We start from the raw sequence: 16,205 nt of genomic DNA, 5'->3' as shown, positions 1-16,205 counted from the left end.
GGGACAAAGTCTATGGGAGCTAGTAAAAGCAAAGTTAGTGTTCTCGGGCGAACCCGATAAGGTAGGTCGAAAACGACAGTGGATCTGGACCCTTGGATAGTGAGGCTATGCTGGGGCACCGAAATGCCGAAGTTACCTAGCCCAGGGGCTGCGGCTGCATAGGTCTGAAAAGACGTCGGGAATCCTCATTGACGAACCAGGAGCCTGAAGAAAGAGTTGCTGGCAGGCGACCAGTGAAGATTGTTCGAAGTGATCCAAGCCTGGATCGAAGATGGATGACACCTGAAAGCAGAGGGGACCAAGTTCGTGACCACTAGCCAGTGATCAGATGGCACCAGGAGGGCACCGGATGGTAGTCACCTCGACAAGGTGACAACGCGGTGAGCAGCCAAAAAGCAGAAGGGCCCCACGCAGATCTCGTGGATGCTGGGGGGCTGGTCTTCGGTGCTGGAGCTGCTCAGGGTCGGGGCTTCTCGGACCCCAAAGCACTCACCAGAGGATCCCTCGGCGGTCGTGCTGGATAGAAGTCGTGCAGTTCTGATGATGGCCGGTCCCTCGAGGTCTCGTCGCACCTACGGTTCTCAGCTGAGCTGTAGAGGTAGGTAGAGGTCAGAGGTGCCAGGGAAGCCGGGTCTCGTCGAGCTGGTCAGTCGGATTCCGGAGGAAGGACGTGCAGCAAACCGCAGAGTTCTTAGATGGTGCCTGCGGATGCAGGGTGACTACTCCTTAGCCACAAGGGAGAAATCTTGAGAAGAAGTCGAGAGTTCCTTTCGTAGAAAGTAGTTTCTTGATTCAAAGATGATCTAATTTGGAAGGGTCCCCGCTCCTGCCTTTATCCTAAAGAAAGGGGTGGGTACGCGACTAGGTCCTGCCCTAGGGGTGGGACCAGGAAGGGGGGTGGTTACACCCCTCTCCCATGCCGGACTTTCCCCAGGCCAAGGGCTGGTGTGCCCCTGGAACTGGTTCTAGCCGGCAGATGCGTAGCGAGCACCGGGGTGCCACTTGCAGTCACCTTCCTGTAAAGCCCTGCCTACCCAGGATACACAAAACCCTGTCTGGGATGGTGCTAGCACCGCCCCTGACAGGAAACCCTTTGTCCAAGCTCCCCTCGCTGGAAGGACTCCCAGCTGCAGGGGGTCAGACTCGTGTCTGTGGTGGCAGCATCCATTTTGTGATGCTGAGTCTTGAGTTAACTTTAACCGGGGTTCACAGTTACATACATGTCGTATCCCTCTAGAAGGGTGGAATGCTAACGCCGTCGCCAGAATTGGCGAGGGGTTAGTATTCCAATTCGTATGACACCTTACTCGACATGTTTTGATAAAGCGATACCAAAGATAGCACTTAACCGCGAGGATTATAATGCACTTAAGAGTATATGGCACGCGTTATCATGGAACAGCTATTAGGACTTGGTTCCGCAAGCTGCGAACGGGCTCAGCTCATGCCAGAGCACCATCTCACACGATTCCAAGCACTCTGCCTTCAGGATTGTCAAGGCCTGCCATAGGAGTGACTGATAGGAATCTGTGTGTCCATTTTAGGGTTAGATATAGGTATACTATATCTAAAGCAAAGGGGGATTACACCACCTTGCCCCAGCTGTCGTGCAGCCAGTTGTGTCAGATTTAGATGGCCATCCAGGGGTGGCATAATACATGCTTCAGCCCCTGGTAGGCCCTGGGTACACCTATGCCCTGAGTTACAGGGTCTGATAAGGTGGCCCAGTACCAATTGGTAAATGCACCTAAGGTACACGTTGTAATTTAGTGAGAGAACAGCTAGGCTGTGGGTCTGATTAGCAGGCCCACAGCCAGAGAAAGTCGTAAACCAGTGAAACAAAAGCAAAAAATCTGGGTGATCATAGGATTGCAGACCCTACTCTCCTACACAAACCACACAAACACATGGCAAAAATCAATTGCAGGGACTCAATAGGAGAGGGCATGGAATCCAATTATCGTACAATAATGAGGCATATGTCTCGGGCTGAAGGGTGGCGAGCAGCTCAATAATTGCACATTATTACAGACAAACGTCCGGAACGTCAACTAAGGGGACAGTGAAATATCAATGCTGTAGTCCTGTGGGGGGGTGCAAATATTCCCACGATAAGCATTCCATTGGGACCAAATTCTGCCCCATTTCTTAGGTCTGCCCGAGCCACATAGACCGTCTTTTCCCTGAACATACACCAGTCCATGTTCTCCTTCCAAGCAGTTATCGTGGGTGGTCTATGGGAACCCCAAAGTTGTGCAATATCCCTCTTGGCAACCATGTTACCAAGAGTCGCCCAAAAAGTCTGGGCCGTATTATAGTCCGTCGGTTCCCAAACATTAAGAAGGCATCGTCGGGCCTCAGGCAGTAGAGAGACCCCAGTGACCCTTTCCATAATCGCATGCACTCTAGACCAGAAGGCAGACACCTCAGGACACTCCCAAATGATATGCAAGAAGGTACCACTCATACCACAGCCGCGCTTGCATAACCCATCAAGGGAGTAACCCATTCGCACCAGACGCGTACCAGTCATGTATACTCGATGGAGGATCTTCAACTTTACAAAGCGGAGGCGGGCAGGTATGGCCACCTCCTTAGGGGAGGAGACGGCCGTTTGCCAATCTTCGTCATCGAGTTCCAAGCAGTCTGCGGTCCACGAAGCCCTAAGTCGCACAAGAAGATCAGCCCTGTTATTGATGAGCTTTTTGTAAATCAGGGATATAGTACTGTCCGGCACGTGGCCATCAAGAATGCGATCCTCTAGCGGCGAGGACTGGGGAATCACCGTCCCCGGGGGGAAAACGGAGGTCAAGGCATGCCGCACTTGAAGATACCTGAAGTGTTCCCTGTCGTCAAGCTCATATTCTACTTTGAGCGCCTCAAAAGTCTTAACACTACCTTTGGACCAGTGATCCTCCACCTTGCTAATACCAATCATATCCCATTTATCGAATCCTTTCGTTCTCCACAAATTGCCCAATCAATCAGAATCATACAACGGTGTCACTCGGGTCAACCTCTCACTCCATCCCATAGCAGCATTCGCGTCTCGCCACACTCGCACAGCACTTTTCGTAGGACCAGCCAGGGCGCGAAATGGCTCCTTAGAATACAGTGCCCTATTAAAATTCCCACCTGGCAGGAGATGTTTATCCATCGCAAAGGCGGGAGCAGTACCAGGGGCGTAGGTTACGTGATTAACCGCGCACAGCTGCGAGGCCCAGTAGTAGCGTCTGATATCAGGGAGGGCGATGCCACCGTCGTACCATGGCAAAGTGAGTTTGGGTAAGGAGATACGAGCTCGCCCGTCCCAAATCAATTGTCTCTGAAGGCTTTCAACCTCACGAAAATACCCGGAAGGTATGGGATCAAAAAAATTCTGAAGTGCATACAGGAACCTAGGGAGCGACATCATCTTAAAAAGAGAGTCGCACGCCCCAATGGGGAGAGGAAGCAAGCGACGCCACCGTGAGACGTCAAGTTTAAGCCGCTGGAGAGGAGCATGCAGATTACGGTCATAACGGACGGTGGAATCCAAGGAGACATGAATCCCCAGGTACTTAAAACCAGTCTCGACCACCTGAATCGGGAATCTACGGGGCAATGGAGGAAGATCCCCAGCCAGAACATAAACACAGGATTTGGTCCAGTTAATAACAAGACCCGAGTTCTTCCCGAAGGAGGTGAGAACATCAAAAAGCACATTAAGAGACTTCCGGGGCGAGGTAAGATAAAGAAGAATGTCATCTGCATATAGCGAGACACAGTCTTTAAAGTCTGGGGCCCACTGGATGCCCCTGATCGAGGGCTCCCAGCGAAGCCACTCGGCTAGCGGCTCTAGAGCGAGGGCAAAAAGCAACGGAGACAGCGGACAACCCTGTCGGGTGCCTCTCCCAAGTGCAAAAGAACCAGAAACCCTGCCATTCACCACCACCTGGGCTAGTGGTTGTTCGTAAAGGAGCTTAACCCAGGGAATAAAAGTAGAGCCGAAACCAAACTTGGAGAGATCTGCCCAGAGATAAGGCCATTCGATGGTATCAAAAGCCATGGTGGCGTCAAAGGGGGGCCAAAATGGTCGATTCAGTCAGAGTTCCAGCTCTCGCGAGAACTCCATGAAGTCTCCTAAGGTTAAGGGCGGTGTTTCGATGCGGAATGAAACCGGATTGATCCGGATGGATCAAGTCGCCGATCACCGTAAACAGATGAGTAGCCAGCAATTTGGCCAGTATCTTGGGTTCAGCATTAAGCAGTGAAATGGGTCTATAGGAAGCACATTGATCACGTGGTTTACCTTCCTTGTGGATGACAACGATAGTGGCCAGGCGCTGATCAAGAGGAAGGAGGCCAGTTTCGAAGGCCTCGAGAAACATATTACGCAAATATGGCGCCATTTTGTCAGGCCGCAACTTGTAGAGCTCAATAGGCAATCCATTGGGCCCCATGGCCTTACCGGATCGGAGGGCACAAATGGCACCAGCGACCTCATCCACTGTTATGGGCGCATCCATCAAGGCCCTGTCCTCATCAGAGAGGCAGGGTAGCGCAATATCACGCAGGAGCAAACGAGAGTCGCACTCATCTCTATCACTCACAGAGGTATAGACCGTCTGAATGTGGTCCACAAAGCAATCAACAATCCCAATCGGGTCAGACACACAATCCTCATTCAACTTTTCAATCACCGGAACAACTCGATTTGCTCTCTCAGATTTATCCAACCACGCAATAAGCTTGCTCGCCTTATCACCCACGTCATAGAGTCTGCCCAGCTGGTCCCGATTCATAACTTTGGCCGTGTCTGTCACCAGGCCCCCACACCTCGGAAGGAAGTCAGAAATCTCGGGGTCTGGCTAGATACTGACCTGTCTTTCGGACCACAGATCAACAGGGTGACGGGCATTTGCTTCAGCATTCTAAAAACTCTGCGGAAGGTCCTAATTCTCCTTCCTACGGCCGCCCGCAGAACACTGGTGCACGCCCTAGTCACCTCACGCTTAGACTTTGGCAACCTACTCTATTTGGGAGCTACCTGTAAAGCGATAAATCGACTTCAGGTGCTACAGAATGCTGCAGCCCGCCTTATCTTAAACCTCCCTAAAAGATCGAACTCCAAGGCCGCCCTCCAGTCACTCCATTGGCTGCCGGTGAGGAGCAGAGTTGAATTTAAGTCCCTCTGTACCTGCCACCGTATCCTCGCTAAGAAGGCGCCAGCACCACTCCAGAACCTTTACAAGGTATGCACCAACTCGTGCATTGCGCTCCTCGCAAGGAGGCTTTCTTAAGATCCCTAGGGTGAAAAAGGCCCGTATGGGAGGAAGATCCTTACGATACCTGGCGGCAAAAAGCTGGAATAATTTACCTCTCAACCTCCGACTGGACCCCTCCGAATCTAGTTTCCGGAGGAAATTAAAAACTTACCTCTTTTCAAAATAAGTGGGCTCCTCCCCTACTTCTCTTTCAGAGTGCTTCAGTTCAGCGCGGGGACACGCATTCTGCGTAACCAGGCGCTCTATAAATGCCCCTTAATAATAATAATAATAGTCTGCCTGTTTCAAAGTTAGGGAGTGTAAAGTAGCAGGAGTATCATTTCCACCCAATTCACTTTCAAGTAGTTATTTCATCCTCGAGACAAAATAATTCTTCCTGCTTAGCCTTCTTAGTAGCAGCAATCAACGACAATGAATAACCCCGAATAACAGTTTTGAAAGCCTCCCATAGGGAAACAGAAGAGGAAACAGACCCCACATTTTCACCAAAATAGCAATCACTGGCCTTGATCAGCTCAGAGCGCGTCTTGGGATTTCGCAAGTACCAAGGATTAATAGGAGCAATTCTGCCCTCACTACCTACACCCACCGCTACCCTTAGCAACAAGGGGGAATGATCAGAAATGCCCCTGGGGAGGTGACGGACCTCCCGTACAGAAGGAGAGTGGGCCGACGGCATTAGGAAATAATCGATTCTAGATAGACTGCCGTGGGCTCCAGAATGGAAATTATATTGCAAGTGCGAGAGGTGTAGCAGCCTCCAAACATCCACCAATCCAAAGGTTTCCAGCAGTTCAAAAAGCCACATCTGGGAATTCGGTAAAACTCTGGGGGGGTATCGATCAGAGTTACCAGAGACCACAGAATTAAAGTCCTCTCCAAGAATAAGGAGACCATCAGGAAGCCCCAGCAAAATTCGACCGAGGTCAGCATAGGTAGTGGCCTGGAGACCCGGGGGGGACGTACACATTAACTATTGAGAGCATCTTTCCCTCCCACCTCCCCGAAATAACAGCATACCGACCCCTATCATCAAGTGTGATATCATCTATTTCAAGGGGCAGGGAGGATCTAATCAGTATGCCCACTCCTCTGGAACCCGATGTGAATCCAGCATGAGCAACCAGTCTATAACCACGTCTATCCAAGGCCCGGCACGCATTCCCTATCAGATGGGTCTCCTGTAACAAAGCAATGTCAGGGGACTGGCGTCGGAGAAACTGGGAAACTACGCCACGTTTTATCTTATCCCCCAGACCATTAACGTTCCAGGACAGCAACTTCAACTCACCACCCCCCATCCCGGTAAAGGACCGCAACCCTCCCTCCCAGGAGCCCAACTACAGAAGGATAAAAGCAAAGCAGACAGTGCCATGTGATGAAAACAAATGCAATGACAAAAACAAACCCTTCCCCCACCCCCCAACAACCTCCTGTTACAACACCCCCCACCCTGCACCCCTGCGTACGACTTAACAGCCACCCCAATTTGCAGTGTGCCTGTCGCCCTCTCATAACTACACTACACAAAGAACCCCGGAGGAGGAAAAGAGTCTACCCACACCCGAACCGCCCTCGGGCCCAACCCCACCAATAAAGAAGCAAGTGGCATAACTCAGCTGATGAATAGTAACAAGAATCCAGGCGTCGAGAACCACAGTGTCACTCCTGGGCCGATGCACCCCCCTCTGCTCCACTGGGGCGTCCGCTCAGGTCGTCCCTTTTCGGCAACGAGTCAAGCCAGTCACTGGCGCAGTCCGGTCGATCAAAGAAAAATGTTCGTTCCTCATATTCGATGCGCAGTCGAGCTGGAAACAACATCGCATACTTGAGGCCCAAGTCCCGCAAGCGCCTTTTCACTCCCTGGAACCCCATCCTTTGTCGCTAGACTTGAGGAGTAAAATCCGGGTAGATGTTAACAGTACTATTGTCGAACTTCAATGGGCCACGACCACGAGAAGCCTGGAGGATAGCATCCCTGTCCCGAAAATGGAAAAGTCGCGCAATAATAGGCCTCGGGAGGGCTCCCAGTTTAGTCTTCCCACCCGGGAAGTGATAAGCACGTTCAACCGCAAAGAATTTGCTGAGTCCGGTGGGAGCAAGATGGTTGAGGATCAGATCTTCCACAAGAAGGTCAACAGTGGTGTCATCTTGATTTTCCGGAACTCCCACTAAGCGAATGTTGTTCCGCCGGGCCCTATTTTCATATTCGTCCAGTCGTCGGGCCATCAGGTCGTGCGATGATCGCAGGTTACCAATCTCCGACTGTGCGTCCGCCATATCAGTGACGAGACTGGAGGCCTTCAAATCCAAAGCCTTGACCCTCTCATTAGTCTTGGCCAGGTCCGCGCTAATAAGTGTGACATCAACAGCCACAGTATCAATCTTGGAGACAATAGCCTCATATTGTAGCCCCATATCAGCCTTCATCCCAGTGATGGCACTCATTAGGTCCTGGAGCGAAACCTCCGATGGCGCGGTAAAGTCCGTCTTGGGGTCCGCAAGAGTACGGCAGGCACCGCCGGGGGAACCCTTCGGTTGCGTATAGCGATCCATAACATTAGTCTGGATAGGTCCCCCACGGGTCGGCGTCTTTGTCTTGCGCCTCTCGAACTCAGGTTTGGAAGCCATATTGGAAGCCGCGCCCCGAAGGGGCCCTCTGACCTGGTGAAAATGGCCGACGCTATTGAGACACCAAAGCAGAATTTCTGGCCAATACTGTAGAATGCAAGTCGAGGGATGAAGCCAAGGTAGAGGGATATGGCAGGACAACACAGCGGGTTGAAGCTACACCGACTTGGGAGCCGAACCGCTCTTAGAATAGTCAATCTAGGGGTCGAGGAGAAATCGAAACTGAAAGCGACAATGCGGCCGGCTGGGAGGTCGTCCCTAAGGCCGTTGTTGTTGACTTACTCCTCGGCCCACCAAAGCAGCAGAGTCCCCAGTCTCGATCGGGGGCAGGCCAGAAAGATGAAGTTGACGTAAAATCGGTTCCCGACATCCGATTTCAATTCTTGAAAGGATATTGAAGTCAGCATGAGTAGATCTTCAAAAGCCCATAATAAAAATCAGGATATTTCGAGGATAGTTGCAGGAGGGCGGCGGGGGTCCCGGGATCCCACTGCTTACGCGACCATCTTAGATGCCCGCGTAGCTCCTCCTCAAAACTGGCCTCTTTAAAGACAATTTTCACCCTCTTATTTCCCCCCACTCAAATCATTAGTGGTTGGTGTTGCTATCATCTCACGATTAGACCACTGCAACTACTTCTACGCAGGATTATTAGCCAATGAGCAACACCTAGGCTTATGATCTTTCTAGACAGAAGGGCTCATGTGTCGCACACCACAATATTTCTGCACTGGCTGCTAGCTTGTGACATGATTGGGCAACTGGGTGTATAAATATGTTGACAAGGTTGCACCTATAGACCAGCTCTCTACATTTTTTTTTGTCATTCCATGAAATCACTTTGCAGTCAATATTAAAAGATTCTCCGTCTTTCCTGAGTCAAACCTAAATCGGAAGGGGTTAGAGCATTTTCAGTGCAAGAACTAGCATTATAAAACTACTTATTAAAACAGCACTTGAGGGACTAGTCCAATTTTCAAGTTTCCTGGAAACCATTTAAGACACACCAGTATTAAGCATCAGAAATTACCGAAGACCAATGCCAAGTGACACAAGCATTGTGTACTTTATATAAATTTGATCATTATGATGGATGAGGTGTCAGTTGGTCCTTATTGCTGACTGTTGTTGACAGGAGCGGATGAGAAAGATGTTGAAGGTGCTGGGGCAAAACATCTAAATTGATTCTGGTTTTGTTAGATGGGTAGAATATGGATGTGTTCTCCAACTGTAAGTAAATCTGTGGCAGTGAGGGTGGTAATATTTAAGATAATAAAACAAAGGGAGGTTCTTGACCATGCCCCCTCCACCCATGACCCCTCCGCCGATGCCTACAAATATCGAGAAAGCAACTTCTCTGACAAAATGCTATACCTGATATCAGGGATGATTTGCAATGATGGGCAGAGAAAAATAGAGACTCCCAGAAGAGAATGTTAGTCATTTTTGGGTGAGCAATACTGTACACTCAGATGCCCAGAGGAACAGAAAACTGTGCATTTAGAGTAGAAGTAACAGGGGAGGTGAACAAATGGGCCTGATCAATGAGTGCACTTGAAGCACAGGAGACCTGTTTGGTGAAATGAAATGGCCTGCGCCTGATGGTAGAAATACAATGAGATACGCCCACATATCGAGAAAGAGACTGGACTGAACATAAAGGTGAGAGACAATGCAGAGAAAAATCATACCTAAAACAAACTGACATATTTACTGAGAGCATCCAGCTGGATAGAAAAAATCTGGAAGATATCATTGAAGTGCCTAATCAAGAGGCCTCTCTAACTATATATGGAGAAATTACAACGCAGAATCCATAACAAAATTATCTGAGAAATCTGGCTGAATTCAGGGCTCCTCAGTGGCAGACGGCGGAAGTGGGGTGAGGGGTAATTAAGAGAGAAAGAGCAGAAGTTCCCATTAATCTGCCAAGAATAAATCATCTGGTACTTACAAATGGGCAGGAGATGGTGAACAAAGCTTGTTAGGTGCTGAAAAGGTCAGGAGGCCGAGCAACATGAAGCAGGACTATTCAAAATTAACGGAGTGCTCAATAGTCGTGGTGCAATAAAGAGAATGAAACTCCTGAATAGCATGGAGGACGGAATTAAATTAATGGGAATTTAAAAATAATGTTACAGGAATTAGGAGGAATCTTGGAGATTTAAGTAGCTGACAGCTAACAGGAACAAGAAAATGAATGAAACAGATTTGTAAGAATATGTGGCATGGCAACATAATCGAGAGGAAATACATGAGTGAGGCAGCCTTGACTTACCTAAACAGTTTTAGAGATATCCAAGAGCAATGAATGGCCTCGAAGATATTGTTGGGGGTGAGGAGTTTGGGGAGCGAATGGACAACTGACAGCACTTTATCGCACTTACAGCGGTCACTCTAAGTGTGATATATTTAGACGCTTTACTTGCCTGACCCCATTCTGCTCTACCTGGGATTTAGGCTTGTGCTAGAAGTGCAGTTCAAAAAGAATTTTAAATGAGATTTGATCTAAACTGGCACGCATTGTGCTTTCTGAGTTATACTGGAGAATCTGTATTTCATAGCTATAGGATGTAAATAAGACAACAGTTTCTTCTGCCTCACCCAAACCTATTCTATGGCTCTCACTGCCATACTGAGCCAGCAATGTAAATTAGTATAAAGAAGCACGTACAGCTCAGGCCAGGAAGTAAACTGTAGATGGATGATGGTGCGTTTTAGACTCTGGTCACGGTACTGCAAAGCGATCATCCTCTCCACATGGGTCTGGCTAACCTTATGGCTTGTCAGGGTTAAAGTGATTGGTCCCTGCACCATCGGCTGTCCACGCTCTGTAGGGAAATAACGAGGCACCTTTTGCTGAAAAAGACAAATACAAAAAGGTGTAGTAAAACATCGCTCTAAATATAGGATACAGAAAAAACACTGAAACTAAGTTGAACATTACTTCCATCCCAAGTCCTTTGCTTGATTCCCATTAAAATAAAATACCACTCTACCTCAGGGCTCCCCCTAACTGCCGAACCAATAAGTTTAAATGCTGTAGAAAAGTACACAAAATGGTCCCACCCCCTTTTTTTCTGAATCTGAAAATAAAAAAATAAAAATTCACATCCCAAGCTCTATAGCACTATCCAAATCTTCCACCTCAGACATCAATGAGTATATGGCTACAGTAACTCAGACCCTTCACAGGAATAGCCCTGTAAGAGGGGGGCACATTGGCTGGACGGCTGGGTTAACTACCTTCTAAAGCTAGTTTCTCCTACTTAGGGCCATAAAAACTTTAAGAAATTGGCCCTTAGAAGATAGGCAAGTGGTGGATAGAAGATACTGTTGTGAGTTCATCTCTATATGCAAGCATGACACACAGCTACTGACCTTCTCCAGTTCCTGCTCAGAGACCAGCATGACAATTAAGGAGACCTTCTGCTCATGGATCATCAACCAGAAGTCTGAGGCGGTTCCAACCAGTGGTGCTTGAGTGGCGATGATTGAGGGACAGTAAGAGGAGAGATCTTCTATCTTACTGGCATTGATGTAATCGTCCTTTCCAGATTGTATGACGATGCGGTTCTTGTCGTAAGGCATTATATCTTGGTGGCGATTTTTCATAGAGTAGCAGCGGGCAATGGCTATGGACAGCTGCCGGGCTTCTTTCTCTTGGGCATCCTGGAATTCTTTCCACATGCTATCCAATGCAGTTAAAGATCCAGACACTGGCCTTTCTAAGGAGCCAACTACATTCCTAAAGCGGTCCAGCTCTGACAGAAGCCTCATGATATGTTCAGGTTTCTCATAGGGGTCATTTTCTATCAGTTGTATACCCTTTGGCTTAAGGCCATCTTTGGTGTCCGCCTTTGTTGGCTGCAGAAGAGGCTGGCTGACTGAAGTTTTCGACCCTCCAAGCTGGCTCTCTGGGCTGGATGACAACAAGTCATCAGTGGATGAGCTCTGGCGGTGAAAAAGGACATCAGTAGAACCTTGCGTAGTAGTCGCAGGAGTAAGACTTGGGGGAGGTTGCTGTGGTAATGGAGCAGCACCTGGTACAGAAGGTGGAATGATGGCCGGAGTCTGAATAGTCATGGGTGGCTGTGGTGATGGTACTGGGGAAGGCATGCTAGGGGGGCCAGGGGCCATCACATTGCTTGGCATTTGACTCACAGCAGGGCTGGGAGGTGAAGGAACATGATGGAGTGCAGCCTGACCAGATGATACAGATTGGGGACCTACTATTGGCATCTGGCCAGAAGTACACAGGTGTCTGTTAGGGGCCCCAGCAGTAAAAGAGATGCTTGATGCAGACTGGGCAGGGGAACCAGCTGGCAGGGACTGAATCCCAGTGGATGCAGGATGAGGCTGAAGTTGCTGAGTTGTTTGCATCAATGCAGCAGGAATGCTGGGAACCTGTTGCTGGGAAACCATGGGTAGTGCACCAGGAAAACTCATGCTGCCAGAATGTGGTGGAAGGCCATGCTGGGGCAATTTGTCCTGCAATGCAGGGTGCTGAAAAACATGCGGGCCCAATTGGGCATTAAGCTGGACTGGAACAGGAGGCTGTGGAATCATCTGCACCATTGTTCCATGCTGTCCATGAAACTGGCTTTGGGGTTGTGACTGGAAATGTTGCTGAGGATGCATTTGAACTGGTGCCAAAGGTCTCATGGGAGGCTGCATTTGAGCCTGAAACATGGGAGGTTGCTGCTGGGGTTGAAGTTGTGGTCTTTGCTGAGGATGGTATTGAGGCTGCACGGGGTACTGCTGCGGTCTAGCTTGCATATCCATATTGGTCGGCATTTGATGATGAAACATATGTGGGGCCTGTCCAGAAGGATAATGTGATTGTTGCCCAAAGTGCTGGACACCACTCTGAGGATACTGAAATTGTCCTGCTTGTCCCATAGCTGAAGGCCCCTGTGGACCCACATAGGTACCCTGTGGCTGGACCAATGCTGGCTGGTGATTATTAAGCATTGGCCTTCCGTGCCCTCCAAAGTCCCTAGGAGCAGTGTAACTTGAGATCGGAGCATGTATACTATCAACTGTAGTAGTAGATGGTCTAACACCATGCAAGTGTTGAGGAACATTATTATCCCTGCTACCAGGAAACTGGGAATGAGGTCCAAAGGGAACACCAGAAGCAAGTCCACCTGGTAAACCACCAGAAGATGAAACCTGCTGACTTATTCTGCAGGCTGCACTAGAGACAGGATATCCAGCAGATGCAACAGTGTTAGCAGAAGGCATTTGTCGAATATGCATACCCTGCTGGGGTAAGTGAGCACCATGAAAATTATGCTGGGCAGCAGTCATGGAAACATTTGATGGAGCATGGCTTCCCATCATCGTGCCAGGCGGATAGTTCTGAGGCCCAGGTGGGGACGGCACTGTAGTTTGGGATGGAACCGCTGACTGAGGTGCTGATGGTTGCATTCTTTGCAGCGGAGTTCCTGATGGGCCACCAACAAACTGAGGACCACAATAAGAAACAGGAGGGAAGGATCCCTGGACAGAGCTAACAGGAACACCTGATGAAGGATTTGGCAACCTGCCAGGTGCATAGAGAGGCCCCTGTCCAGGCACATGATGAGCAGTGTTATTAAAGTTTCTTTGGTTAAATGGCATTGCCTGTTGCCCAGGCATGGATGGCAATATTGGTGCGCTTGCTGTCTTATTGCCAACAAAAACTTCTGGGCTATATCCACTCATTGTGTCCATGGGAAAAACTCCTAAGCCATCTCCAGATAATCTAGCAAGATGTGCTGCCAAAGTTTCGGGTGGTAAGCTCCTGAGTTCTTCAGGTAAATCGGCAAGAATAAGTGAATTGAGATGCTCCAAATCAGCCATGTTGAAGCCAGAAACGTTTTCCAAGTCCAAATCGGAGGGGGCCTTTTGGAGAGCAGGTTTTGGGGCAGTAGGTCTTGGAGGAGGTTTCTTTTTCATCTCCCTAAAGCAGAGAAAGAACAAAATATAAATACCTTGCATTAAGCAAAATAAAATAACAGAAAATAACTATGAGATACCTTGCAGGAAAGCTATAAAGCTGAGAATTATATTCTGCTAGATTACACAATGTTTTTTACTTTCGTACAATATAATAGGAAACATTACGTTCTTCATTGCTTGGGTACCTTATGTATTTCCTCTCCTTTTTTCACAACTATTTAGGGATTGCTTGGATTTCAGGCAAGTCCAAAAAACGTCCTAATGGAATCTGACTGCAAGTGTCCTTACACAGACATAGTCACTTCCTGTGATTCGTGTTTCTCAGCCAGATCCACCATATTTAGCCTGACATGCAAGGAGGCATATGCCTAAAGGACATGGCTTGATGGATGTTGTGGAGGACAGAGAGCAAGGATTATGGTTTCTCCTCATTTCTAACTGGTTGGAATCAGGTTTGATAGAATGTAAATAATTGGATGAGGAAGCAACACATGGCAAACTTAATTTCAAGAAACCATGGCGTGTTGCATGGCCTTGCCAACATGTGTCCTTTTTCAAGAGAGGCATCAAGTGAGGAATGAATGCATCAACCCATGATAAGATTTTATACAAGTGCGACATAGACGTTTTGGGAAGGATGATGGAGCCTGGGTACAGTATCCGATTAGTAAATTCTCCTTGCCCTGTTGATGCTATTTGCTGGGATGAAAGACCTCTATATGGTTTTGTAAAGCAGTGCTGCCTTGCCCTAGTACCTTTTTACAAGTAGCCCTGTTTTTTCCTCTGGTGGATAATGAAAGTCCATTGAGCGGTTTATGGCTTTGTCAGTGGACAGAATCCACTCCTTGAGATTAAGGGTGTCTCCTCCACAGTGGGGAACACCTTATGTTTTTAGGTCCCCTCACACACCAACAGGCCCCGTGGTGTCATGCTACATCATCGGGTTCATCGTACCCCTCTACGGGGTACGGCGTGCTGCGACCTACGGAGACGTGGGAGCACTTGTTAGACTATGTGTGGTGTTGGTGAGAGGGTATTTTGAATAAATGTGAGTGTATTGTGGGGTTTGGGAAATAGTGATAGTTAAAAAGAACCTGGCTCGTGGGGTGACTAAAAATTATTTAATAGGCCCCCGGGCTGGTGCTGTTAAAAATGAGGGTGGGAGGTCACTACTCTGACAATGTGCGTTACCTCCTTTTTGTGTGCGTCGACATGTTTCGGTGCCAGAAGCACCTTCTTCAGGACGGGGTGCACAAATACCCACCTTACTCATGTTTCTCTAACTAATACCAGAATTTTCTAATAAAAGTGAGGAAAAATTACAGTGCAGGTAAAAGTAATGTACCTAGCAAAAAAAGACGTTGTCTATTGATCAACCTGTAAAGGAAAGAAGACAAAAAAAAATGTTCTGGTGGTCTCTCTCTCCATATCCATAGGTAAAATGTCCAGTGGTTACAGGTGACATACTATAGCTGTATTCCAGTGCTTATAGTGGGATAAAAATATTTTACAAAAAACACACTAGACTCACTGACACACAACATAGAGCACACACACTTAATGAGGAAATTTTTGATCAGATGTTTTCAAATCATTTCCTGGTCGTAACACTATTGTTGGTAAAGAGGGAAAGGACAAAGTTTGTGTTATATCCCTGTAAAGTGAGGAGGAAAATGTCAATTTCATGTCATTACATATTTACAACATACTGTTTTGGAGTTGTAGATAAACATCATGAGCCAAAACGTCAGGATCTGGTGTGCTAACTAGCACCTGTTTGAGAATTAAAGGCATATTCAGGTCTTCGTTTAACTTACATTCATGTAGTGGTGGCAGTGCTCACAATCATCAGACCTTTCTACTCACGATTTCGACGAGGAAATACCTCCCGATCGATCCCTACGTGGCTCCGGTGATGATGCCAGAAGGAATTTTGAAACCGGGGTTTTATACCTTTTCCCGGGTTGGAGTTAATTAGTTAATTGCATGATTGTGGTTTCCTTATGGCCATATATGGTCATTGTCGGTTTTAGTTAGTTAATTGCATGATTGTGGTTTCCTTATGGCCATATATGGTCATTGTCGGTTCCTTGCTCGCGGTCATTGTTTTCTCGCGTCTTTCCTTCGCGCATGCGTCCATGCGGTGTGTTTTGTCCTGCTGCGATGCGCTGTTATGGGTGTCTTTGTTACCTGTTATGCGCATGCGCTATCCTGCGCTTGTCTCATATCTCATGATGGTTAGTTATGGCAATACGAATGATGTTTTTCCTCCTAACAGACACAATGTGTATGGCGTTTCGTTGGAAAAAACGCCCACTTTGTTCATAATACTGCATTTCATTGTTTGCTTGTTTTCTTTTG

At 48.1% G+C, this 16,205-nt stretch overlaps 1 protein-coding gene across 1 annotated transcript in view; it reads right to left on the bottom strand.

Moving 5' to 3' along the window:
• The window catches only part of PTPN23 (protein tyrosine phosphatase non-receptor type 23), a 599,643-nt gene that overhangs the window by 120,296 nt on the left and 463,142 nt on the right, over positions 1-16,205 (bottom strand). The window contains exons 20-21 of the mRNA XM_086941008.1: positions 11,280-13,845; positions 10,573-10,757 (exon numbers count right to left, since the gene is read on the bottom strand). Of these exons, the coding sequence (XP_086797134.1) occupies positions 10,573-10,757; positions 11,280-13,845 (2,751 nt within the window). The remainder of the gene's footprint in view (positions 1-10,572; positions 10,758-11,279; positions 13,846-16,205) is intronic.

Source organism: Lissotriton vulgaris, chromosome 10, assembly GCF_964263255.1.
Source record: "Lissotriton vulgaris chromosome 10, aLisVul1.2, whole genome shotgun sequence".
In the NCBI taxonomy this organism is placed as follows: domain Eukaryota; kingdom Metazoa; phylum Chordata; class Amphibia; order Caudata; family Salamandridae; genus Lissotriton; species Lissotriton vulgaris.
Note: the sequence above shows the minus strand (reverse complement) of the source record. Positions and strands in the feature narration are given on the sequence as shown.